Source organism: Vombatus ursinus, unplaced genomic scaffold (genome assembly GCF_900497805.2).
Source record: "Vombatus ursinus unplaced genomic scaffold, bare-nosed wombat genome assembly UNPS02010822.1, whole genome shotgun sequence".
NCBI classification, from domain to species: domain Eukaryota; kingdom Metazoa; phylum Chordata; class Mammalia; order Diprotodontia; family Vombatidae; genus Vombatus; species Vombatus ursinus.
Window position 1 is genome coordinate 4018270 of NW_020950600.1, and position 26170 is coordinate 4044439.

Below are 26170 nucleotides of genomic sequence, written 5' to 3' on the forward strand. Positions count from 1 at the left end.
TGAGTGTGTGTATGTGTATGTGAGTGTATATATATATACAAGTATGTGTGAGTGTGTGTACGTGTATGTATATGTGTATGAGTGTGTGCATGTGTGTGTATGTGAGTGCATGTGTGAGCATGTGTGTGTTATATGTGAGCATGTGTGTGCATGTGTGTAAGTGTATATGTGAATGTGAGTGCATGTGTGAGTGTATGTGTGTGAGTGTGTGTATGTAAGTGTGTGTGTGTCTGTGTGTGTGTGTGTGTGTATGTGTGGTTCAATGGTCCTCATCAGGATCTTCCCAAGAGAGGGTTTATTTGGAGGGGAGACAGGCGAGGTGAGCACGATACTTATACTAAAGGTGGCTGGGGGGGGGCGGGGGACCCTCAGATCAGGCCTTGCAGGCCCAGGCAAGAAAAGTTGGATGGGGGGGAGCACCCAGTGATCTGCCCTGTCCCCTTGACAAAGAAAGAAGCAACAGCCTTGACCTCAGCTGGATCTGAGCTTCTGACTCAGAGAAGCCCAACTAGCTATTAGGAGGTGGTTTGAGGCTAGGGAGGAAGAAAACAAGCATTTATTTAGTGCTTACTGTTTGCCATAGTCAGCTATGCAAACATTATCTCATTTGATATTCACAACAACCTTGGGAGGTAGGTGCTATTATTATTCCCATTTGACAGATGGGGAAACTGAGGCTGAGAAAGGTTCACTGACTTGCCCAGGATCACACAACTAGTAAGTGTCAGAGGTTGGATTTGAATTCAGGTCTTCCTGACTCCAGGCCCGGTGCTCTATCCACTGCACCACCCGAGAGGGGAGCAAACGTTAAACCGTGGCTCTCAGCAGGAAACGTGGCTGCTCCGCCGTAGCCTCGTGGTCCCCAGGCCTCACAAGCAGGGTGGATGGTCTGGAAGGCCGCTCTGATCTCTGAGACAGGGGTCCTTCACCTGGCAGGGGTTTTCAAGGAGGGAGTGTTCCTCATCAGAGCTGCCTCCATGATGCCCATGGTTGGCCAGATGCAGAACCAGCCCCGGGCTCAGACAGTTGGTCAACAAGCATTTATTAAGTGCTTACAATGTGCCAGGCACTGTGCTCAGGGCTGAGGATGAAAGAAGGAGATCCTGTTTTAATGAGGGAGACACGTTCGTAAATTGGTGCGTTCATGATACACACAGAGCAGAGAAACAGCAGGTAGCCTTGGCGAGGAAGGCGCTATCAGCTGGGGGCCCCAGGAGGGCCTCCTGCAGAAACAAGCCCTTTCCCTGTCTTGAAGGAAGCCAAGGATTCTAAAGAGATGGGGGTGAGGGGGTAGAACATTCCAGGCCAGGGGCCCAGCCAGGGCAGAGCACGGAGGAGGGAGCTGAAGCATCTGTAGCATGGGGGCCTGTGGGACTGGATCCCAGGACTCAGGGAGGGCCGTGAAGGCCAAGAACGCTGGAAAGGTAGCAAGGCCAGGCTGTGAGGGCTTTGAAAGCCAAACAGGGCTTTCTTGGGATTAACTATCCCAGAAGAAACCAGCCCAAGTCAGAGCAGGTGAACCCTCTTAATCACAGTCAAATAAACTATCCTGCAGCCTCTAGGACTAGGGGAGAAGAACAGAGGGTGGGGATGATTCCCTGCTCTGTACTCTCACCCTAGCTCTCTCTGATCTACCCCTGACCACGGGGCCCAAGTCCCACAAAGGTGCCAGCTCCATGGCCCTAGGAGGGGATGCCCATCTCGGGGCTCAGGCCACAGCTTGAAGACATTCTCAGCATCCATCTCACCTGCTGAAGGAGACCTGAATGGTCATGCGGCACCCCACTGGCCACCCAGGCTCTGACCTCCACCCTATCCCTCCCTTCTTCTCCCACGCAGCTCCCCACAGCCTTTGATAACTCCATTGCTGAGCTTTGACCCTATAGCACCGAGCCCAGGACAAACAAGCCTCCCTGGGGCCTTACAGCCCTCCCCTCCCTGGGCAGGGGCCCTGGGAGACCTGGTTCTGACCCGTCCGAGCCAGACCTACTGATAAAGGCTGCTTGATTATGGGGTGGGAATGGGCCTCTCCCAAGGCAGCATGAGGGGGCCCTCGAGCAGAAGGGGGTGTGCCTGGGGTACGTCTCTGGGTATGGTATATGTGAGGGGAAAGGGGGGCACTTGGCCAGGATTTAGTTCTTCCTCTGGGTCAGCCCCCAGCCACAGGACGGCCTGCACCCCTGGCAGGGTACTTTCCTTTGGGCATGTGTGTTGCCCAGGTAATACCAGAGATGCCATTCTGGCCTCTCCCCTCCCTCCAGGGCCCTTTAGCAACCCAAAGTCATGGGGTCAGTGATTTATAACTGAAAAAGACTTCAAGGTCATCTAGTCCAATCCCCTCATTTTACAGAGAGAGAAACTGAGGCCCTGAGAAGAGAAATGACTTGCTCCGCATCACACAGGTTATAAGGGATTTGAACCCAGTTTGTCTGACTCCAGCCCTAGCACGCTTCCCATGGCACCACACTGTCCTCACGAGCCCTCAGTGATTTGTCATTCCATTTGCTCCACGGGAACAGTGAAGGGCAAGCCAGGACCTTCCAGAGACACAATCCCACTGACAGGCTCACACGCCCGTGACCCGGATCCCAAGGGAAGTGGGCGGTCACCTCTGTCCCGTCCTCCCCTGGCTTCTGGCCTGCTCTGCCCAGCTCATCCTTCACTCACAGGTCCTGGCTGGAAGGTCAGCAGGGTCCTCCCTCGAGCGTCCTCAGCCTCTTCAGGTCATTGCTGCCACCCTGCCCTGGCCTCCCTTCTCCCGAGGTTCATGCGATGATGAAGGCTCCCGGTCAGATCCCAGCAGTGCCCAGCGCACAGTGGGTCCTTCACTACTGAACCAAACTGTATTGACTGGGCTAGGATCTTAGGAGAGACACTAGCTTTGTGCGTTCCCCTGGTGGACCTTTAGTGCCCACCGGCCTGACGCCCCAAGAGAGGGAGAGCGTAACATGACAAAGTCCCGGATTTACCGTCACTGTCACAAAGACTTGGGTTCGAATCTGATTATTCCTAACTGTATGACCACCCCGGGCGAGTCACTTCGACTCTCTAAACATCAGTGGGCTAACACTAGAACTCAGCCCCAAAGTTGTTATGAAAGTCAACTGAGGTAACAGGTGCAAAGGACTTTGCAAGCCTTAAAACAACTCTAGAAATGTCACTGGGATTAATGAGGCTGCTAGGTGGCACCGTTGGACCTGCCTGACTCAGTTGCCTCATTTGTAAAATGGGCACAATAGTGGCACCGAATGGACATTGCCTCAGACAAACTGAGGCCCAGGAAAGACCTTAATTTAGAAAGGCCAAGGTCACCCACTGCATCTCAGGCCAACAGAGAGCTGAACACAACTGAAATGACTAAACAACGACAAAACGTTCCAGGGACCACGTAAAGCACTTTACAATCATTATCTCATTCAATCGTTACCTCTGCAGAGTGTTTAGGAAGCTCCAGTGTGACGGTGTTGCTGTTAAGTCATTTTCAGTCATGTCTGACTCTTTGTGATCCCAGCAGGGGTTTTCTCGGCAGAGATCCTGGGGTGGTTTGCCATTTCCTTCTCCAGCTCATTTTACAGGTGGGGAAACTGAGGCAAACAAGGTGAAGTCACTTGACAGCTAGTAAGGGTCTGAGGCTGGATTTGAATTCAGATCTTCTTAGCAAAGATGCTGGAGTGGTTTGCCATTTCCTTCTCTAGCTCATTTTACAGATGGGGAAACTGAGGCAAACAGGGCAAAGTGACTTGCCCAGGGTCTCCCAGCTAGGCAGTGTCTGAGGCTGGATTTGAACTCGGGTCCATCTGACTCCAGGGCTGGCGCTCTACCCTCTGAATCAGCTAGCTGCCCTCCGATGTGATAGCGTTAGATAAAGTGCTTAGCAGATGCCAGTAGCTGCCCTTGACCCAAAGGGCACACAGAAGCCACTGAGTCAGCTCCACGTCTAGGCAAGAGCCCCCAAGGCACAGATCTCCGCTAGCCAGCTCTGTGAAGGTCTAGCCCTAGCTAAGGAGCCAGTTTTCCTCCTTGACTCCAGGTTTGGGACAATGGAGAGCCCTGGGGAGCAGCAGAAGAGTGAGGGGCTGATCGAGCTCTATCACTCCTTCGGGGACATGTTCAACTTTTTTTGCACCAACACTACCATCCATGGCACGGTGCGGCTGGTCTGCTCCAGCCACAACCGGCTGAAGACGACTTTCTGGAGCCTGCTCTTTCTGGCCACCTTCGGCATGCTTTACTGGCAGTTTGGGCTACTCTTCAACCAGTACTGGAAATACTCAGTCATCATGACTGTCTCTCTCCACTCAGAGCCCAAGATGTTCCCATCCGTTACGCTCTGCGACATGAACCCTCACAGGTAAGGGGTCAGGGCCTGCGTATCCCTGAGTCACAGAGATCCTTAACTGAGGGCCCAAGCTCAATCCATCCATCCACCAACACAAGTGGTTCAGTGCCTACTATGTGCTGGGTTCTAAATCTCTTTTTTTTCCTGGGGGAGGCAAGCAGGGTTAAGTGACTTGCACAGGGTCACACAGCTAGGAAGTGCCTGAGGCTGGATTTGAACTCAGATCCTCCTGACTCCAGGCCCTGTGCTCTATCCACCATGTCACCACCTAGCTGCCCCACCCCAGGCTCTAAATCTTATCATCCCATAGGTCTCTGCTTGTGAAGAAATACCTGGAGGACCTGGATGAATTTGCCCAAGAGAACATCTATTCCTTATACAAGTTAAACATCACTGAAAGACAAGCTGAGGGTCAAGGCTTTCCTGCTACCGGCCCCAGTTCTAACAGGTCCTTTCACCTCGACCGAAGTATCTACCTGGAGAAGCTAGACTGGGGGACCAATAACAGAGTGGGGTTCCGACTGGTGAGTGCAGACTCCCACCACCTCTTCCTCCCAAATAACGAGGGATATCACTCTGCCAAGGACAGAGTCAGTAAAAATAGATGTGGAGGCAGCTAGGTGACACTTACTAGCTGTGTGACCCTGGGCAAGTCACTTAACCCCATTGCTTAGCCAAAAAAAAATTAAAGAATAAAAAAAAATAAAAATAGATGTGTCTGGTGGTGGGGTGGGGAGGACAGCCATTCTGACCGGAGCTTAGAGATACTAGACCCTCCAGTGTGACTCAGCATCACAGAATGTTAGAGTTTGGAACTCGGAGGGCATCTTCATTTTAAAGCTAAGGAAACTGGAGCCCAGAGAGGGAAAGGGATTTGTCCAAGGTCACACAGTCAGAAAGGTTCACTTGTGTCTGACTCTTCATGACCCCATTGGGGTGTTCTTGGCAAAAATACTGGAGTGGTTTGCTATTTCCTTCTCCAGTTCATTTTACAGATGAGGAAACTGAGGCAAACAAGGTTAAGTGACTTGCTCAGGGTCACACAGCTAGTGAGTGTCTGAGGGCAGATTTAAACTCAGGTCTTCCTGACTCTAGTCCTGACACTTTATCCACTGTGCCACCTAGCCGCCTAATCAAATAAATAGATGACATACTTATCAGATTTGCACGTGGCACAAAGCTGGAAGGGTTAGCTAACACCCTGGGTGATAGAGTAAGGCCCCAACAAGATCATGACAGGGTAGAACTTTGGGCCAAATCCGAGAAGATGAAATGTCCTAGGGATAAATGTGAAGTCTGACATTTGGGCTCAAGAAATCAATTTCACCAGTACAAGATGGAGGAGGCATGACTACACACAGTGTATCTGGAAAACTTCTCAGGTGTGATGGAGAAAGGATTCCTGTTCAGGCATTGGCCTCAACGACCTCTGAGATCCTTTCCAATATGGAGACTCAGAGATTCTTCAAGCCCAGGGCCTCTAATTCTAAGGCCACTCCCTTTCCCACACTGCCTCTCATCAGGAAGCCTTCAAATTCCATAGCCTGGGCTCGCTTCCATGCAGGACCAATGCAGGCAGACACAAAGAAGCTCACATGAGCAGTACACGCATGGGGAACAGGCCAGCTGAGCAATGGAAGAGGTCCATTGCCTCTCAGAGAGATTGGGGTGAGGCTGAATGGAGAATGGGTGCTAAGGGGGCCCGGGTGGGTGACAGCTGAGAGCCCCATGGTTGGGTCTGCCATGGTGTTCATTGACTCCGGGTCTTTCTGGGCAGATGGAGGGGCCCAGGCGAGGGGCAGGGGATCCCGCCTGACACCTCTCTTCTCTACCGCAGTGTAACAGCACAGGCGGGGACTGCTTCTACCGCACCCACTCCTCTGGGGTCGCGGCCATCCGGGACTGGTACCAGTTCCATTTCATCAACATCATGTCCCTGCTTCCACCATACAACGAGACATCCCATGAAGCCCATGACGGCAACTTCATCTTTAGCTGCTGCTACGATGGTGGGGCGTGTCAGAAGAAGTGAGTGGCAGGGGTGCAATCTGGGGGCGGGGACAATGAGGGCACTTGGGAGGTGGGGAGAGCCTCTCAGGGGCAATGACACAGGGAGGACCAGTCAATGGGGTGGAGGACAATGAGAACTGGGAGGGGGTGCTATCAAGAAGGGATAAGGGGGGGTAGTGAGGTGGTGCAGTGGATAGAGCACTGGCCCTGGAGTCAGGAGGACCTGAGTTCAAATTCAGTCTCAGACACTTGACATTTACTAGCTGTGTGACCTTGGGCAAGTCACTCAACCCCATTGCTTAACCAAAAAAAAAAAGAAGAAGAAGGGATAAGGGGAAAGGCCATCAGGAGATGGAGGAAGGATCAGAGAAAGGGGTTAGATTGAAGGGCTGGGGGAAGGGTGCCAGCGAGCCTATCAGGAGTGGATAAGGGGGCTTCAGGGGAGCGGGAGGCCTGGGAGATTGGGGAAGAGGGGACACTGATGGGGAGGGCAAGGCTCTCAGGACTGGTGAGAGAAGGGGGTAGCTGGGAGGAGAGGGCACAGGATGAGGGGATGATCGGGATGACTGGTAAACAGGAGTAGGGGTTAGCAAAGTCCTGAGTCCGGTGTGGTTGGCAGGAGGGGGGCCTAGGAAGTAAGAAAACTAGAGGAAAATGATTACTATATCAGGGGTGATGTATCAGGAGCTGTGGGGTGGGGTAAAGGAAGTTAGTAGGAGCAGTGAGGGGCTGGGAGGGGGTGGTATGCCAGGAGACGTGAAGGGCAACCAGGAAAGAACGAGAAGCCAGGAGTGGGGCAGGGCAGATATGACAGTGAAGAGAGGGTTGGGAACTAACCAGATGGCCAGCATCCACTGGAGGGGGCCAGTGCCCCCTCCACGCCCACCCCAGGCCACAGCCACCCAGATCCAGGGCTGAGAATTACTAAGCAGGGACATTCAAGGCCTTGGGAAGATCGGGACAGAAGCCGGGGCTGCAAAGCCATGGGAAATCTGACCCTGGGCTACTCCTCAGGTGTGTGTGTCGGGGGAGAAACCGCTAACTTTAGAGTTAGGAGACCAAAAGTTTGAATCCTGGTTCAGCCGTTTATTTCCTGTGTGACCTCAGGCAAGTCACTTCTCTGGGTGGCCTTTTTTGATCTCAAAAATCCCTTCCCTCTCTAAGTCTGGGACACCGGGTGATATTGTGGTGGTGGAGGTGGTGGTGGTGGTTGGTCAATTGTTTCAGTCATGTACTGGACTCTTCATGACACCATTTTGGGTTTTCTTGGCAAAGATACTAGAAGGGTTTACCATTTCCTTCTCCAGCTCATTTGACAGATGAGGAAACTGAGGCAAATAGGGTTAAGTGACTTGCCCAGGATCACACAGCTAATAAGCAGATGAGGCTAGATTTGAACTCAGTAAGATGTGTCTTCATGACTCTAGGCCTGGCATTCTATCCACTGCACCACCTAGCTGCCCTGATATTATGGTTAAACAATTGCTAAGGTCCCTTCTAGTCCTAAATCCAAGGAACCAAATGGACCAGGGACTTGGGCCAGGCTAAGGGTGCACCCAGTGATTGTGAGGGAAGAGCAAAGAAGGGTCTGGGGTCATTTCAACTAATCCCAAGGGCCCAGACCAGCTCATCTGGGATCAGTCACACTGACATCTTTGGCTTTCCACAGGGACTATGAGGTCTTCCATCACCCCGTATATGGGAGCTGTTACACCTTCAACAATCGAGGAATGAACGACTTCTGGAAGGCCAATCGTTCAGGGCTCACTCATGGTAGGTGCAGCAGGGCCTACCGTGGGGAGGAAAGCAGAGGGGATTTGGACGGCTTGAGGGACGGGAGTCTAAGGAAGCACCTAGGCCTTGCTATTCCTTCATGCACCCCGTGGAGCACGGTTGACCTTAACCCATAGGAGAAGAATGCAGAGAGCAGAATCTGATTGTTATCAGAGGCCCGGAGTCAAATCCCAATTCTACCAGCTTTAGACAAGTCACCTCCCTTCTTCAGGAACCAGTTTCCTCCTGACAAGGTTGGACCAGATGACCTCCTAGGTCTCCTCATGGCTAAATCTCTGATCCCAGGGAACAAAATGATGAATTAAGGATCCTAGATATACTCCTCCCTCCCGACCTTGAAACAATGATAATAATTTAGTAAGAAGCTATTTCCTAAAGCTAGAACTAGGAGGGAAGGCTTTGATCCTTGTTAAATTCAAATTCCTTTAATGGAGATTACAGATTAGAATCATTTTCTAGATGAAGGCACTGAGATCCAAAGGAGATGGGAGGCTTGGCTTAGTCCTCCAGAGAGTTTGTGGCAGGCCAAGGATGAGGGCTGGGTAGGCAGGAGGGAATACCAAAGTAGGGCACAGAGCAGGGGAGGTCTGGGACCCCTGGACAAACTTCCCTGACTCCATCATCCTGCCAAGGGTGACGATGCCTGCTCAGGCACTCTCTAATTCACTTCAATTCAACAAAAGTGTGCCTAAGGCGGAGGGCAAGACCCAGTACTGGCCATATGGGGATGCAGAGGGTTGCAGAAATGTGGGATCAGGGCAGGTTCCATGGAGGAGGTGACCACTGAGCCCGGCCTTGACAAGAAGGAAGGTCTTCATCAGATGGGAGATGAGGTGGCAGAGAATATGCCCCAAGCATGGGAGGTGGTACTAGATAAGGCCCTGGTATATGGGAAGGTAGATGAGATTGTCAGAAGGCAGGGACTCTAGATTCTGAGAGGGACCCTAGAAATATGGAGTCCAGTTTGGCCCAACCAGTGGTGTCCAACTCAAATAGAACAGGGCTACTGAGCCTTCCATAAGGAAGGGCCACATAGAGACGGTTTTAAAATGGAATATTATCTATGTTTTATTGCATTTTTATTTATTGTGTTAAGTATTTCTCATTTGCATTTGAAAGTGGTTTGAGCCATACCCAGGAGGGTTTAGGCCATATGCAGCCTGCTGGCAATGTGTCTGACACCTTTGGGGCAGACCATGAAATATGGCGAGGGGTAGGGAGGGAGGCGTAGTGTGAGAACAACACTCCAGGTAGATTGGCATCAGATGGCAGAAAGCCTTGAATGCTGGGGTTCTGGCTCTCTGATTGGGCCCCTGAGCCTAGCCTGCTGTGGAAAGAGCTGCAGATGTCCAGGCCAACAGCCTCCCTCATCCTCCTTTCCTTGTTGCCAGGAATCAACTTTATTCTCAAGGCCGAGCAGAATGATCACCTCCCATTGCTGTCCACTGAGGCTGGGGTCAAGGTCATAATCCATGCCCGGAACCAGACGCCTTTCCTGGAGTACCAGGGCTTCAGCATTCGTCCAGGCACGGAGACCACAATTGGTGTGAGGGAGGTGAGCCAGGGAGCTGGGGAGAGGGCTGAGGCAGGGCCCTAGAGACAAGGATCCGGGAGGTTCAGGACAAGATGGCCTGAACAGAGTGGACAAGACGGCTGGCCATAGCAGGAGGCAGAGAATGGTGGATTTAGAGGCAGAGGACCTGGGTCGGAAACCCTGCTTTTCTACTGACCAACTGGGTGACTTTGGACAAGTCATTTATTCTGTGGGCTCAGTTTCCTCATCTGTAAAATGGAAAGATTGTGTTAGATGACTTCCATGATCCTGTAGTCTCTGAGGTCCCTCAGCGCTTAGAGGCTGCATTATCAGCAGCGGGGGCTGAGACTCAGAGGGAATGTGTTCCCCCTCCCCTAATAGGACTGGCCTCATCAGCTCTAGATCTGTCACCTTAACTGTTGTCCCTGGCCCTAAGATCGGCCCCGTCCCCCTTTCTCCCTCCTGGGGCCTCTCTGATGTCACCCACCAACACCCTCTCCCAGCCTCCCAATAAGGTGCCTACTCCCTGTGCCCTCCTCACTGCCCCAGTGACCTACTGACCAACCCGAAGACAGCTGGGCCCCTGCGTGTGGGGGAGCCAGCGCAGAGGACTGAGGGGGCCACCTTCGTGTCTCCCCAGGACGAGGTGCACCGGCTAGGGGGACAGTATGGCCGCTGCACAAAGGACGGTGGGGACGTGGATGTTCAGCTTCTCTATGACAGCGCCTATTCCATGCGGGTATCGGCCTTTCCCCTCCCACTCCATGTCCCCCCTCCCCTTTCCCCTTCCCAGCAGGTTCTTAACCCTCTCGTGTAACCGTCACCTCAAAAAGAGACCCTTTCCACCCTCCCCCGTGTCTGGGCGTCCAGCCCTGGCTTGAAGGCCTCTAACAAGGGAGAGCTCTCCCTCCCCCACTCCTTGTCAAGGTCCCAGCCCACTCTGGGACCCCACGAAGAGCTGTTGACTCTTCAAGGACACCCAGCTGAAATCTCCCACTGCTCCTGGGACTACCCGTGGGGGTCAAGCAGAATAAAGCTAAGCACTCATCCCGAGGGTAGCCCTTCCAATACCTGAAGCTGGCTGACATGCCTGGCAGAACCCCTGCCCAGAAGGATCCTAGGCACTGCCTGCCAGCTGGGTGGCCCTCTCAGGGCAGGCAGCCTATCAAACAGAGGAGCCCCCAGGGGCGAGTGTCTAAGGGACCCGCCCCCCCCACTGGCTGACTGCCTAGAGCCCTGGAGCCCGGGGTGAAGAAGGGAGTGATCAGTCATTCTCCCGCTCTTGCCAGGGGAAAGCTACAGGGGGAGGGGAGGAAGGGGTGCCCCCGGCTGACCAGCCCTCTCCCCTCTCCCCCCAGGCTTGCTTGCACTCCTGCTTCCAGGAGCTAATGATCCAGACCTGCGGCTGTGGTTATTACTTCTACCCACTCCCGGAGGGAGCCCAGTTTTGCAACTACAATCAGCATCCAGCCTGGGGTGAGGAGAAGGCCTGGGAGCCACGCTGGCAAAGGAGGGGGAGGGGGAGGTTGTGCGTGGGCAGAGACTGGCAGCCACCTCTCCCCAAAGGCTCTTCCTACACCATGCCTCAGTTTCCCCTGATCCCACTGGCTTCTCTTCTGATGTGGGGCCTTCGTCCCCCATCCATGGAGGACTTGGCTGCCTGGTATTGGGGCTCAGGATCTCCACTCGGGCTGGACCATCCCTACCCCATTCCACACACCCCCTCCTCACACACAATCGGAGAAGAATGGTCCCAGCTCACATTCAACTCCCTCACACAGATTCCTTGCTGCCCTGTTACCCACCTAGCATCCCCTGCCCAATTACCCCCGGGATCCTGGATGCCCACCCAGCACACAGATGCTGACCACTGGACTTTCCTGCCTTCCCCCTTCTAGGTCACTGCTTCTACAAACTGTACCAAAACCTGGAGTCGCACAGGCTCCCCTGCTTTAGCCGCTGCCCCAAGCCCTGCTGGTAAGGGAGCGGCTGCTCCAGGGGCTGGGGGGATCGTGGAGGTGGGGGTCGGGGTGGGGGAGGGGGAAGTCAGCCTGCTGCCCCTCTAACCCAGGTGGGGCCTGTCCGTATCTCCCCAGGGAGTCCTTGTACCATCTCTCAGCAGGGGTCACCAAGTGGCCATCATCTAAGGCAGAGGTAAGAGGCCCCAAAGCTGGGACGGGGATGGGAGGGGGAGGGTCAGAGAGCCCGAAAACTCAGGAAAACTTCTCAGAGTCCTCTGGGAAACAAACCTGTTCCAACACCCCCCCAAGTCAAGTCTTCAAGGTTCTTTCCTCCCCCTATACTTTATATGGAGGATTAACCTTCCCCACATGCACACACATGTGCATACATGTACACATGAATGTGTACGCATCTGGGCACACTTAGGCAGGCCAAGGCAGGTAGGTGGTACAGAAGGTAGAGCACTGGGCCTAGAGTCAAGAAGATCTAAATTCATATCTATCCTTGGACACTGCTTAGCTATGTGGCCCTGGCAAAATCACTTTCACTCTGTCTGCCTCAGTTTCCTCAAACATAAATTTGGAATAATAATGGCACTTCCCTCCCAGGGCTGTTGTCAGGATCAAATGAACTAATATTCGTAAAGTGCTTAGCACAGTAAATGCATCCAGTAGGAGCTTAATAAATGCTTGTCTCCCCCACCCCCAACACACATACACAGACACACACAGAAACACACACTCATGTGGATTATGTAGAAGACAGAGAACAATTTCAAGATCCTAGATCTTGACCTAGAAGGGTCCTTCTAAGGGACCAACCCTCCCCCCATTTTACAGATGAAGAAAACAAGTTCCACAGGGGTGAAGGGACTGACCTAGGGCCACACAGCCAGGGAATGGCAGAGGTCCCTCAGCTTCTGGTCTCCTCCCCCATCCCCCAGGAGGCCATCGCCCTCTGTCCCCCTCATGCAGATGCTGCTAAGAGGCAGACTGGAGAAGGGTCTGAGCATGGACCCTTTAACGAAGTCTTTTCTGTGTAGGACTGGATCCTGTCCACGCTGGGCAAGAAGGACAATTCCAGGGAAAAGAGGTAGGTCTGGGGTGAGATGCAGGCTCCTTTATAAAATCTGTTGCCCATCCTGACCTGCCTGCCTGGACCACCAGCCTCTCAGGACCTTCTGTCCTAAGCCCAAACGACTCCTCTTAGCCCACCCAGGGACCTGGGGTCCCAGACGGGAAGGTCACGAAAGGGGGATGGGAGACGGCCCTTCGCTCATCCCCCAGTGGCTTTTCTCCTGGGCAGGAACAGCGTCGCCAAGGTCCACATATTCTATCAGCAGCTCAATTATCGCTCCGTGGATGAAACTCCAGTGTATTCGGTGAGCATCGAGTCTGGAGCTGGGCTAGGCCAAAAGTGGCTGGGCAGAGAGGCCAGGGGAATGGGACTGAACCCTGAGGGCCCTGAGGGAGAGGGGCTAGGGTCCTGCTGGAAGCTGAACAGAGGGCCTGGGTGCAAGGAAAGAGGCTGGACTCTGTGGTCCCTGGGGCTGGGCCTAGAAGAGCTGGGGAACTAGAGGGAAGAGACCAGGACACTAGGAAATGGGCAGATGAATGCGTAGAGACTGGGATGGGAGGAATGGGCCCGAGGGGAAAGGGCTGGGTCCCAGGGAAGAAAGGCCAAGCAGAGCATAGTACCTAGAGGGGGCAAGGCTTTGGGCTGTGTCCAGTTGCTGGGGCCTGGGCTGGGGAGAGAGTGCCTGGCCGGGCTGTGCTGCTCACACTCCCCGGGCCTGTTCCCTCCCCTCGGCAGGTCACCCAGCTCCTGTCATACATGGGCAGTCTGTGGAGCCTGTGGTTTGGGTCCTCAGTGCTCTCTGTCGTGGAAATGCTGGAGCTCCTGCTGGATGCAGCGGCCCTGGCCCTCGTCCTGGGCTACCGCCGCTTCCTTGGGTCCAGGACGATGAACGTGGGGGCCTTGGAGGGGCCTGGAGAGGGAGCGAGGGCGCTGGCCATCCAGCAGGACCTATCTTGGCCTCCGTGGGAGACTGAGACCACCTCCAGAAGCTCCATTTCAGGAGGGGGCCCCCTTCAGGGACCTTCTGTCCGCATCCCGGTCTATGGGCGATTCCAAGGGCCCTGGCTGCAGTCTGGGCTGAAGCCCTAGGATGGCCCAACCCCGGGGACCACAAGGGCACACTTTGGGAGTCCCCAAAGCCCCCCCCCCCGTCAGTATTGCTCACCCCTCCTTGTGTGTGTGTGTGTGCGTGTGTGCCTGCACTTGTATATCTGTCTCTGAGAGTATTTATCTGGAGGGCTGTAAATGTCTGTGCATGCATGCTTTTGCATTGGGGAGTGGGGTAGAATGTCTGTGGGGACATTTATCCGGAGAATTGTAGATGTCTCTGTCTGTCTTTATTTATCCGGCCGAGGCTGCCTAACATGAGTGTGAAAGCTTTAACCTCCCCAGTGTTAGGAGGAAGTTCAACGTTCCTTTGCCTCTAAAGTGGTTGGTTTTTGTTTTTATTTTATTTTTTTATTTTATTTTTTAATAAAATTTACCCATCCAGCTTGGAGTCTTAGGTCCCTGGTTCCTAATGGAGCCTCTTCCGCCATGTGCCAGGGTCCCTTGGGTCATTCTGAGAGCCCAAGACAGGCCCAGTGACTTTCTCCTATTTTGCTCATAGCTGAACCAGGCACCTTTAACTAGAGAGAGGGAGGGGAGAACCGAGCGTACCTGATGGGAGACTCATGCCACATCTATCAGCCCATCCAGCCCCACTGGCCCAGGGCTAAGGGATAGAGCCTCTGTAGCAGTAAAGGTCAGCTAGTCCAACCCCCTTCATCCTACAAGTGTGGAAAATGAGGCTCAGACAGATGATTGTGCCTGCTGTCTGCTCCAGGGGAATGGGAACAGCTCAGGGGCAGAGACTGTTTCATTTCTTTGTATATGCAAAGGTCTTCCAAAGGTCTTAACGCAGTTTTTGGGTTTCTATCTTTGTATCTTTTGTACTTGTCTGACACACAGTAGGCACTTAATAAATGCTACTTGACTATTCTCACCACCTGGCAAGTAGGTACTTAATAAATGCTTGGGCAGCCAAGTGGTGCCATAGTGCATAGAGCCCTGGGCCTGGAATCAGGAAGACTCAGCTTTGTGAGTTCAAATCTGTCCTCAGACACTTACTAGCTGTGTGACCCTGGGCAAGTCACTTCACCTTGTTTGCCTCAGTTTCCTCATCTGTCAAATGAGCTGGAGAAGGAAATGGCAAATCGCTCCAGTATCTCTGCCAAGAAAACCCCAAATGGGTCACAAAGAGTCAGACACAATTGAAAATGACTGGACACACACACAATAAAAGCTAGTTGATTATTCCCACTGCCTGGCAAATAGTAGGTACTTAATAAATGCTTATTGGTTGGTTCATTGCCCATTAGGTCAATAGTAACAGGGATGGGATTCAATCCCATGTCCCCTCTTTCTGGAGGGGGTTGAATAAGAAGAGTTCCTTGAAGCCTTCGAGGTCATCTACTCCAACCATTTAGAAGATAAGGAAACTGAGTACCCTGAGGATTAAGTGTGTTCTTTGTCCAACATCGGGCGTGGCTAGGAAGGGGCTTCACATTCTGGTCCTGTGTTTCCCAACTCAATACTCCACCTAACGTTCCATGCTGCCCCTTCCCCAGTGACAGGAAAGCCGGCGCATTCACGGCCAGCCGATGCAATAGCGACCAGCATTAGATGGGTGGTCAGACCGCTCCCTCTGCCAGGAACGACCTCACCTGGACTACGGGGCCTCATTCTGGCCACCACATTCAAGGCCATTGACAGATTGGAGTGTCCAGAGGAGCGTAATCAGGCTGGGGAATGGCCTAGAAACTATGTCATGCGAGGAGTGGATGAAAGAGCTAGGAATATCTACTTGGAGAAGACTCAGGAAGGACATGTTAGCTGTCTTCAAACATGCAGCTAGGTGGCACCATAGCACACAAAGCGCCAGGCCCTGAGTCAGGAAGACTCATCTTCTGAGTTCAAATCCAGCCTCAGACATTTACTAGCTGTGTGACCCTGGGCAAGTCACTTAACACTTGCTTCAGTTTCCTCATCTGTAAAATGAGCTGGAGAAGGACATGTCAAACCCCTCCAGTATCCCTGCCAAGGAAACCCAAAAAGGAGTCAGACACGATTGAATTAACTGAACAACAGCATCTTATTATGGAAGAGGGATTAGCTTTGTTGCGCTTGGCCCCAGAGGGCAGAACCAGGAATAGCTGTGGAAATCCTGTAGGATGGAGGGAGGGAATTGTGTTGGACATGGTGTGCAAGTATTCATCTGGTGGGTTGTGACTCTATGAGTGCAAGTGTATTTCTCCAGGGAGGAAGGTTCTCTGTGCGTCCATTTCTCTGGAGGGCTGTGGGTTTTTCTGTGTCTGTCTGGCTGGGTGGCTCACTAGCCTTCAGGGGGGCATCAGGAAAGACTTTCTAAAGATGAAAGCCGTGTCAAAGTGGGGTAGACTGCCTGGGTGAGGGGTGGGATCTCCCCCCTGGAGGTCTCTGAAGCAGCAGGCTTTGTCAGGGAATTCCTAGGCATTGAGACCCCCGAGTTCCTTTCCAATCCTGACATACCGTGATTATGGATTGGAATTGAGCTTGGAACCGGAGTAGGAACTCAAGGGGTATGAGGCGCCCCCAGTCCTTTCCCCTCCTCCCTAAGGATCACTGGGCACTCTGGCTCCCAAACTTCTGCCTCCTGGGATGGGGGTGTAGAGCAAACTCAGAGAATGAGCTCACCCACCACGGAGGGCACTCAGGAAGGGCAGTGGGTGGTGACAACCTGCAGTTAATGGCACCAGCCGGCTGGACCCAGGAGCCTCGTAATAGCTTGGTCTTTTCCCCAGCCCCTCTCATCCTCATCTTCACCCACATTTTTCTCTTCTAGGGGTGGCGTCTGGGTAGGAGGGGGACCCCTGTTATGCTGGCCTTCTCCTGAGCAGAGTGGGAGGCAAAGCAGCCAGGACTCTGGGGCAAGGCCAGTTGGCCCTCCTCCCCACTCCAGGCCATGAACTTCCTGTCACCCCCCACCCACTCTCTAGGCTGGAGCGAGGCAGCACATATTCCAAAGGGAGTGAGTTCTCCTTTCCTCCCTAATCACAGGCCTTCCCAGGACTGGTTATTAGTGGTGAGCAGGAGGAGGGTCATGGGGCAGTCCATAAAGGTAGGGCCCCCCCAGCCTCGGCTCAAGAGCTCAAAGACTTCTCTATCAAGCTAGGGACACCTTCTCCCCAACCACCCCCCCAGAGCACCCAGTCTCAGAGCGCCTGAGAGGCCCCACCTAACCATGGCTCCCACTTTGCTTCGCCTGCTAGCCCTGGCCTTGGGTAAGTATCGTCTAGTTACCATGCAAAGAGGTAGGCTGGGGATAATTTGGGTTCTCCATCAGACAAAGCACCCCCACCCCCAGGAATCAGTTCTATGGAAGCTGAGATTAATTTCAGGGGGAATGATCCAGGAACCAGTTCTAAGGTCCAAAGCCATTTGGAGGATTAGTTAGTCAACTGGTTACCTTTCTGGGCAGAACCAGTGCAAGGAATATTTGTACCTAAACCTGGAGAATAGAGAGACAGCTGCTCTCCAGGGTGTGGCCACAAGAGGGAGGCAGTGTGCCCTAGGACACCAAGTGGTTGTTTCCACATTGCTGATGCCTTCTGGAGGAGGGTTGGAGAGATGGAAGGAGCAGGTGGTGTGGGTAGCCTCTAAATTTTGGTGCCCTGGGAAATGGCCCTGCCCTCCCCACTTTAATTACAGCTCCTTCTCTGGATCCCGCTTTGAACAGTCCAATAATAAAAATGAGTTTATCTCCCTTGACCACAGTCCCACTGATGAAGGGGTGGCCTAGGGAGGTTGTAATATGTGTCGTGATGACTCATGTTTGGATAACCGAGAGTGGATGGTAACCCCTGAGTGGGACCCCTGAGCTCTTCCCTGGAGTCGAAAATGCTTCCCACTTTCCCCACCTAGGGAAGAAGCCAGGTGTGGGGGGACAGGAAGTCTTCCCCATTGTACAAGTGGGATGGTTGAGTCTCAAAGAGTGGCGGGAACTGGCCCAAGGGGCACACAGCCGTGAGAAGACCCAAGTCTCTGTTTCCCTCAGAGATGAGAGTTGAGGCCTGAACTCCCAGCCTAGGGGTTTTCCTCTCAGGGCCATAAGTCAGAGGCCCCCCTACTCAGGCTCTGTCCCCATCCCCCTTCCCTGTCCTAGCACTGTCCCAGGGGAGCTGCACGGAAGCCCAGCTGGATGAGCTGATCAGACTGCACACTTTCACACACAGGCTGGCCAACTTTAGCAGCTACGGCTGTCACTGTGGCCCTGGCACCCAAGGTGCCCCCATGGACAAGATTGACAAGTAAGGAGTTAGCAGGGGCAGGGGTGGATCTGGGGCTGCCAAAAACCAGGGAAAGACTCCAAGGTCTGGAAACTGGGGACTTGGCCGGCAGGCAGGAGCCTGGACCCGGGCTGCAGCTGGCAAGATCAAGGGTCAGCAGCAGGGCAGAGTACCCCTTCCTGTCACAGCCCCCTGGGCTGGTAAAACAGGAAGAGGCTGAGAGAGAAATGAAAGGTCTAGACTTCCCAAGAAATCTTTTTTTTTTTTTTTTTTTTTTTGCGAGGCAATCGGGGTTAAGTGACTTGTCCAGGGTCACACAGCTAGTAAATGTCAAGTGTCTGGTCTGAGACTGGATTTGAACTCGGCTCCTCCTGACTTCAGGGCCAGTGCTCTATCCACTGTGCCACCTAGCTGCCCCCCCCAAGAAATCTTAAAAATCTTCTTTTTATCTTTTATTCCCCCTCTTATCTCTCCCTACTAATTCCTTTCCCATTCCTGCTCAGCTAGAACCTCTGACTCCTCCAGAGGGCCAGAAAGCCAGAAAGAGGGGGGAGGGGAGGGAAGGGGTCAGGATAACCAGTCCCTAGAACTAAGAGACCAAATAGGGTGGGAGAGGTGGGATGGGAAGGAATGGGATGGGTTTAGGATGGCCAAGAGACAAGGAAAAAGTGAGAGAGGGCTGGAGCCTAGGAAAGGGTGGGAGATTTGGCCCAGTTTTCCCAACATCCTGGGGTTACCTACTGGGGAATAGAGTTCTAAGCCACTCAGACACCCCAATACACCCATACGGGTCTATCACTCCTTCCAGAGCTATAACTAGGGGGAGGTAATCGGTGCTGTTTCAGAGTACTGGAATTTGAAGGTGAGGACTGCACTGTCACCAGCATGAGCTTAGTACTGAATGAGCAAGAACGGTACAGATAAGAAACTATCAGAAGCCGAGAGCTGCTTCTTTCCATGTCCTTCCCTTCTGCTGTGGCACGTCCTGGCCGTGCCCTGGGCTGCCTGTCTCCCTGAACACAAACAACTGAATTAGTCTTCGAATGTTGATTTCAAGGCTGTCTTCTTGTGTGTGCTTTGTGAAACCTGGGCCAGAAGTGGGAAATGCCAGGATGCTGTGTCCTACCTGCCCGTGGGGCCAGGAGCAGAATGAGTCAATGAGTCATCTAGCTTTGGGGACCTTGAGGGAGAAGCAAGACCCTGAGGGATGAGGGACTCCTTCCTAGAACTCCAGAGTCTCCGAATTGGAAGAGCGTGCAGCAGTCAGCTTGCCCAGCCCTGAGGAATAGAAATCCCCTATTCTGTCTCTAACAAGTGGTTAATCAGCATCTGCTGAAGACCTCCAGAGAGGGGGATCCCCCACCTCCTGAGGAGGCTCTTCCACTGTGGGGCAGCTCTAACACTGAGGAGGAGGTTTTCACAGACACTGAGCCTCAGTTAGCCTTTTTGTACCCTCCACCCACCATTCCTGGTTCTGCCTTCAGGGGGCAGATCTAGTTTGATCCCTCTTCCATTTGACTGCCCCTCCCCAACACTTGGAGACAGTTACCATCAGATCCCTTGAGTCTTCTCCAGGCTAAACATCCCCAGTTCTTTTAAGTGCCTTTCATATGTCATGGAATCAAGACCCCTCAGCTTTCTGGTCTTCTAGTTTCTCAATGGGTTTCCCACGATTTGGACCCCGGGACTGAACATAACACTCCCGGGCACGTTGGTTCTCAATGCAGTGTAAGGTTTCATTCGTTTATTTTGGCTCCCATAATCCCACTGTGGACTCATATTGAATGTGCAATCCGCTAAGACTCCAAGATCATTTTCTCTTCCCCCACGGCAGGTGTTGTCACAGTCATGACTGCTGTTACAATAAAGCAGAGGTGTTTGGCTGCACCCCTGGCACTCACACCTACAGATACCTTAACCTGGGAACCAAGGTGAAGTGTGGTGAGTTCTAGAGCTTAACCCCAGGTTGGGGGTTAGGAAGAGGAAGAGGCAGAGATGCAATCTAGGAACCGAGGGGGGAGGGCGGCTCAGAGTGAGATTGTCAGTGGCCCACTTTCTCAGGTCTATGCTATACCAGGCTCCTTCCTTCTGTCCAGTGACCTTCTCCATAAAGAGGACTGGGGGTGAGGGATGGAGAATGTATGTTGGGGGTAGCCATGTAGCCATTAACAAAGGGCAGAAGAAAGGGCCCTGGGTGATCCCTCGATCTCATCCCCCCTCTCTCCCCCAACTCCAAACTCCACAGTGAAGACTCGGGACCGCTGCGAGAAAATGACGTGTGAGTGCGACAACAAGATGGCCAAATGTTTCCGAAAATACCTGCCCATGTACAACCCTCGGCTCCAGAGCTTCCCAGAAGCCCCCTGCTATGGCCCCCGTCCCTTTTGCTGAGCCCAGCGCTATCCTCCCTGATCCCCAATACCCCCTGCTAAGGACGTGCCAAGAGAAAGCTCTAGTGCAGAAAACTCCCCCATGAGTGCTGGCGCACCGAGCCCCCTTTGCAGCGGATTTCCCATCTCTCCGCCTTGAGCGGGCATTAAAACATGTTGGCATTTTCCCTGTGTTCACAGCAATTTAGGGCAGGGAGGGAATGGGTATGGGAAGATGGACTGCAGCCCAGGGACCAGGTACGGGGTGGGGGGTGCTAATGGGGTGGGAGAACCCAGGCTCCTTCGGGCTGAGCGGGAATCCTGAGTTGGGGGAAGGGCCACACAATGGTTGGTGCTGGAGCCCCCAGGAGGAGCCCTAGCCTGTGGCTAGTCTTCTAGCCTCCCGGTCAGGGTTGAGCCCCAGACACATGATCACAAGGTCCTGCTTCTCTGTCCTTGGCTTTATTAGGGATGAGGCACTGACCTCTCCTCCCCAAGCCTTGTCCATTAGGGTAAGGGCACAAATTGGGTGGTTGGGCAGCAGGGTGTTGATCCTGGTTATATGGGAGTGGACCAGCCACTCAGGCTCAAAAAGGGATTGGATAACATGATAGGTCCCTGGTTCCCCTGAACTACTCACTAGGACAAAGATACTTGAACAATGGGTATAGGACATGAGACTGAGCTCTGCTGAAATGCTCCTGAGCAGGGGCTATGAGGGCAGCAATCTCCTAACACATGGGTGAGAGAGTTTTAGCCCCCTGGCAGAAGACTAGGGGAACCTAGGCCTTAGAGTCTGCGAGGCTCGGAAGAGACATGGGTCCAGAGGAGAGAAAGCCCCACTTCTGATGTTCACTAACTAGGGTGGAGGGATCTTGTCCAGCCCTAAGAAAAACAAGATCAAGCCCATCTGCTCCCCCTTAGGGTCCCACTCCCCTCCCTATGGGACCCATTAGCAAGCAGAGGGGCAAACATCTCAGACTCAGTCCAGCTGAGCCCCAAATTCTCTCCCCTCTTCCTCTGTCTCCAGGCTAGCAGACAAATCCTGGAGACAGGCACGTTATAGACAGACTATCTCCCCTTTTCCTCCCCTAAAAGGATGAGCACTCCTGCCCCCTGTATTTCTAAAACCAGGCAGGGACAGTTCAAGCTCAGGCTGAAGGCCCAGCTCAGCCCCTGAAGAGAAGGGAGAGGCTATTGGGCTGAGGGGCTGACATGGAGGCTCTGCCGGTTGAGTTTCTCTGGGTGGTGGGACGCCATGTGGGAGAATTCCCAGAAGATGTCCAGATAGGTGGTATCACCTGCAAGGAGATGGTGTGGGAGGGGAGAAAAGAGAACAGATTCAGACCTGGCCCCCACTCACCTCCCGCCATGTTATTCAGGGATCCAGGGTGGAGGAAAACTGTAAAAGTCCAGGATGCCCAGACCCTCTCTCCCTACCCCACATCGTGAGTGCCAACTCTAGAGAACCCTCGTCCTCCTCCCCACCCCCACCCAGGAGTCATAATCAAAGCCTGTGACCCAGATACAACCCCCATCCCCCTGGGCCCCAAGTGCTCACCTCACTGGCTTTACCCTGGCCCTCCTGAGATGAGAACTACTCTGCCCATCTCACAGAGAGACTTGGGTTCAGATCCCCACAGCAGAGTGAGGCTCCCAGTCAGCCTATGGCTCTTCTGGGACCTTCACAGCCTGACCCACCTGGCCCCCATTGCTGGGAGCCCATACGGTCATTAGAGGAGAGGGCAACTCCGGGACGGGATGGCAGTGAAGGAAGAGAGAACCCAGCAGAAAAGTGAGTTAGTAAGTTTGCTGTTGGGACAGGTTTGAGTTCTGTCTGCAGCAACCTCAGGTAGAGTTGAGATCAGGTAGAGTCCAGGACCTGGTGGTGCTTCAGGGCTGCTCCCAAAGCCCCAGGACCCTTGGAGGGGAGGGAGGAAGGGGCAAAGAGCCACACTGAGCTATCCACTGCCCCTCCCTGGCCAGAGCAGAGTAGCAAGAGCAGTGACCAAGCAGCACAGGTGGGAGGCAAGGTATCCCATCCAAAGATGTGCCCAGTGAACAGAGCCCCCAAGGCTGAGATCCCAGTGAATAAGTGAGCCCAAGCAGGAGCAGGTGGGAGTGGAGTGAGATTTTTATTAAGAGGGTTTGATTCAGGAGACCATGGAAGGAGGAAAGAAAGGCAGAGTTCCAGATAACTGGTTCCAAAGGTTCAAACAAAGCTCAGAGCCATCCAGAGGCCCCATTCCATCCTCAGGGAGGGAGGGTGCACAGAAAGCAAGCAGAAGGAAATAGTTAATTCAGTTTAGCACTTATTTACAGTGAGAGGGGGGACAGGGGCTGGCCCAGCCCCTGTGCTGCCTACAGAGCCTCCCTCTCCCTGGGTGGCAGTTTGCATAGAGACAACCCCCTCCCCAACCCCTCCCCAGCCTGGCCAGCTCAGCAGTGGGGGAGGAGCTGAGTGACCAGAAGCTTAAAGCTCCCTAACTATGAACTCCCTGGCCCAAGGGGGCCCTTCCAGCTGCCCCCACTCCCTACCCCAACCTAACTCACTTGTATCTGTATCCTGTGCCCCTTTCTATCTCTAGGCAGGCAGAGGGTTCTGTGAGCATGCCCCCCCCCAAGCCCTCAACAGTGTTACGGTCTCTAACCTTCCCCAAATCCCAGGCCTCTCAAATTCCATCCCTTCCCCAGCCCACATTCCCTTTCATCCATCTCCCTCCAACCCGGACCCAGACAGTGTGAGAAAGTGAGGCCCATTGGCACATTTCATGCTCCATTGATACCCCAACCCAGAACAGGAGAAGGAAGAAGCAGTCCAGTGACCAAGGACTATTCCCCAACCCCTCAGGTCTCCTAACTAAAGGGAAGGACTAAGAAAGGGATAGGACTGGAGCCAGAGCCCTGGGGGAAGAGGGAAGAGAAGGTAGAAGCTTCCAGTCACAAACAAAGGAAAATCCAGAGTTAAAGGTTGGTGGGTCAGGGCACATCCTATCCCCACTCAAAAAAACCCCAAAAACTCAGCAAAGGAAAATCTGGGAGGGAGCATTCAGAAAGGACTGTCTACATAGCTATAGGTTAGTAATAAAAAGGTTGGACAGCCCCGTCCTGGCACAAGCAATCCTGTAAGTTCCTCCAGCCCCTTTCCATCTTAGAACTGACCCCCCCCAACACACACACACACACTTCCCCATGCCAGGTCCCCAGGGAAAATGACCATTCCATTCATCCATCATCTAGGCCATGCCCCATAGGCTCTATCTGAGGAATAAGGAGTCATGGCAGGGAGATGGACACTTGGATCTCCAGTCAAAAACCAAGATGGCACTAGCAGGGTGGAGGTGGGGTTATGGTAGCAGAGAGGGGAGGCCAGTTTCAAAAAAAAAAAAAAAAAGTCTGGCAGCAGCACCTGGGGCAGCAACCTCCCAGATGCTTCCCCTTGCGTTGTTGGGGAGGGGCACTGAACTGGTCCTCTGAGCACCCACACTCAAGCGGCCACTGAACCCCATTGCCGAGCACCCAGCAGAGCAAATCCAGGGCCCAAACCAGAAACATAAACATGGTGGGAAGTAAGAAAAAGTGCACAAAGTTGCTTTATACAATGACTCTCAGTAAGGTACCGATACAGTATTTCTCCTTCAAAGGTCTGGGGGCCAGCAGTGTCCAGTCTCTGTTCCCCTGACAGGCCCTGCGTCAGGGACAGCACCACTGCCCACCAGTAGAGAGAAGGGGATCCTGGGGGACAGGTCAGACGTGGCCAGCCACGCCATCCAGCCAGAATGCCAGCATTCGGGGGCCAAAGGGGTGGCATCCTGAGCCTAGCCCAGGACTGATGAAGGGAGGCTTAGGGGGTGGGACTGCTGAGGGAGCCCAGGCTCCAGGAGGGTTGAGGAGGGGGTGGCCCCTGCTTGGAGGGGCCCTGAAGCCACAAGGTTCTGAGTCAGGCTCCTGCCAGACCAGTGTCCTTGAATATCAGCCTTGGTGGAATGGGGGGGGAGCGGTGGTGGAGGGGAGAGAAAAGGATCTGTTGGCCTTGGAGCCCAAGAATGCTTTACTGAGGTACATGGGTCTGGATCCTCTAGAGAGACCCTCTTCCTCCCCCTCCTCCTCCCAGCTAGGACAGAGTTCAGTGGGTCTTAGACTGGGAAGAGTAGCTGTGGATATCTGGGGATGTTGAAAGAGGGGGAGGTCCTGGGATATGAGCAGAGAGTGTGGGCCAGGGCGATCCACATGGTAGCCCTGGGGTGGAGAAAGCTCTCTCCAGCCCTGATGATATGGAGCAGGGGGGCGGAGAGGGGCTATGGAGAGAGGACAGGACCGGGCTGAAAGGGAAGGCTGGGCAGTGGAACAGGGACTTGAGGAAGAAGACAGATGCCTGGGATCTGACCTGGTCACGGAACATGCGAGGTGGGGGTGGGGGACCAGGGACTCCGAGGAGATGGGGTCTGGGTAGCTCCATCAGGCTAGACCCAGGAAGGGGAATCATGCCAGGCTCCAGATGCCTCCCAGTTGGAGAGCGACCTCCTCCCCACTCTGCCTGCCATGGCAGGTGGATGGGGAGGTGATTCTCCCAATCTGCCGGACCCCAAGGCCTCCCCAGACCCTGGCTGATCTGTCAGAAAACGGGGCAGGGACAGACACAGGCTCTGGGCTTGGCTTCTAGGGCCCCCCTCCCCACATACCCTCAGGGACAAAACAAGGAAAGAAGGGGGTGGGTGGGGACCAGGGTGCTAACACTCATCGATAGTAAGGCTAATGAACTCCTGGATGCATTTCCGGTACTGGAGTTCAGTGGGGCTGCTGCCCGGGTATTGACCTGGTTGTCCAAGGGGTCCCTCAGCTGCCCTCATCTCCTCATTCATCCGAGCCAGCCGAAGCCTGGAGGATGGGGGGAAGGGGATGGGGTAGAGAGAGAATGTGTTATTTACCAACCTATTAGGCATCCCACATATACATACGCTTCTACACACAAACACACACATATACACACAAACACACACATACAAATACATATACATACACACACACATATACACCAACAATACATATACACACATATACACACAAACACATACATATACACAAACAATACATATACACACATATACACACAAACACACACATACACACAAACAATACACATACACACATATACACACAAATACACACATATACACAAACAATACATATACACACATATACAAACACACATATACACAAACAATACATATACACACATATACAAACACACATATACACAAACAATACATATACATACGTATACACACAAACACACACATATACACACAAACACACACATACACACAAACAATACATATACATATACACACAAACACACACATATACACAAACAATACATATACATACGTGCACACACAAACACACACATACACATACAAACACACATATGCATGCACACATACATGTACATACGTGCATATTCACACACAGACATGCATGCATGCACACATACACACATTTACATATGCATACACACAAAGACATTATTGTTCAGTCGTTTCAGTCATGTCTGACTCTTCATGACCCCATATGGGGTTTTCTTGGCAAAGATACTGGAGCAATTTGCCCTTTCTTTCTCCAGTGAATTAAGGTAAGCAGGATTAAGTGACTTGCCCAAGGTCACACAGCTAATAAGTGTCTGAGGCCAGATTTGGACTCAGATCTTCCTGACTCTAGGCCCAGAGCTCTATCCACTGAGCCACCTAGCTGTCTCTCACACACACACACACACACACAC

General features: G+C 53.2%; 3 protein-coding genes across 7 annotated transcripts in view; 2 read left to right on the top strand and 1 right to left on the bottom strand.

The window, feature by feature from the left end:
• SCNN1D (sodium channel epithelial 1 delta subunit) overlaps positions 1-13805 on the top strand; it is an 18243-nt gene extending 4438 nt beyond the window's left edge. The window contains exons 2-13 of the mRNA XM_027855399.1: positions 4031-4351; positions 4650-4863; positions 6177-6367; positions 8019-8122; positions 9535-9698; positions 10318-10416; positions 11036-11153; positions 11576-11654; positions 11774-11831; positions 12682-12731; positions 12945-13020; positions 13452-13805. Of these exons, the coding sequence (XP_027711200.1) occupies positions 4041-4351; positions 4650-4863; positions 6177-6367; positions 8019-8122; positions 9535-9698; positions 10318-10416; positions 11036-11153; positions 11576-11654; positions 11774-11831; positions 12682-12731; positions 12945-13020; positions 13452-13805 (1818 nt within the window). The 5' untranslated portion in view covers positions 4031-4040. The remainder of the gene's footprint in view (positions 1-4030; positions 4352-4649; positions 4864-6176; positions 6368-8018; positions 8123-9534; positions 9699-10317; positions 10417-11035; positions 11154-11575; positions 11655-11773; positions 11832-12681; positions 12732-12944; positions 13021-13451) is intronic.
• A 3172-nt stretch (positions 13806-16977) lies between these two features.
• LOC114038208 (phospholipase A2 homolog otoconin-22-like) lies at positions 16978-20413 on the top strand. The gene is made up of 5 exons (XM_027855400.1): positions 16978-17017; positions 17658-17759; positions 17899-18043; positions 19857-19963; positions 20268-20413. The coding sequence occupies exons 1-5, from the start codon at positions 16978-16980 to the stop codon at positions 20411-20413; spliced, it is 540 nt and encodes a 179-aa protein (XP_027711201.1).
• The window catches only part of ACAP3 (ArfGAP with coiled-coil, ankyrin repeat and PH domains 3), a 67460-nt gene continuing 61041 nt past the window's right edge, over positions 19752-26170 (bottom strand). For 4 of the 5 annotated variants that reach the window (XM_027855430.1, XM_027855432.1, XM_027855429.1 and 1 more), the window contains 2 exons: positions 25208-25269; positions 19752-21692 (listed from right to left, as the gene is read on the bottom strand). In XM_027855430.1, the coding sequence (XP_027711231.1) occupies positions 21586-21692; positions 25208-25269 (169 nt within the window). In that variant the 3' untranslated portion in view covers positions 19752-21585. Of the gene's footprint in view, positions 21693-23961; positions 25270-26170 lie in introns of those variants that run through there. The other variant, XM_027855431.1, reaches the window with a different exon arrangement.

Bases quoted from the DNA above. Each gene is read 5' to 3' on its own strand.
- LOC114038208 (XM_027855400.1), top strand. From the start codon at position 16,978: ATGGCTCCCACTTTGCTTCGCCTGCTAGCCCTGGCCTTGG. The intron at 18,044-19,856 runs GTAAGGAGTTAG...CCCCCACGGCAG, and splicing joins CCCATGGACAAGATTGACAA to GTGTTGTCACAGTCATGACT. The intron at 19,964-20,267 runs GTGAGTTCTAGA...CAAACTCCACAG, and splicing joins GGGAACCAAGGTGAAGTGTG to TGAAGACTCGGGACCGCTGC.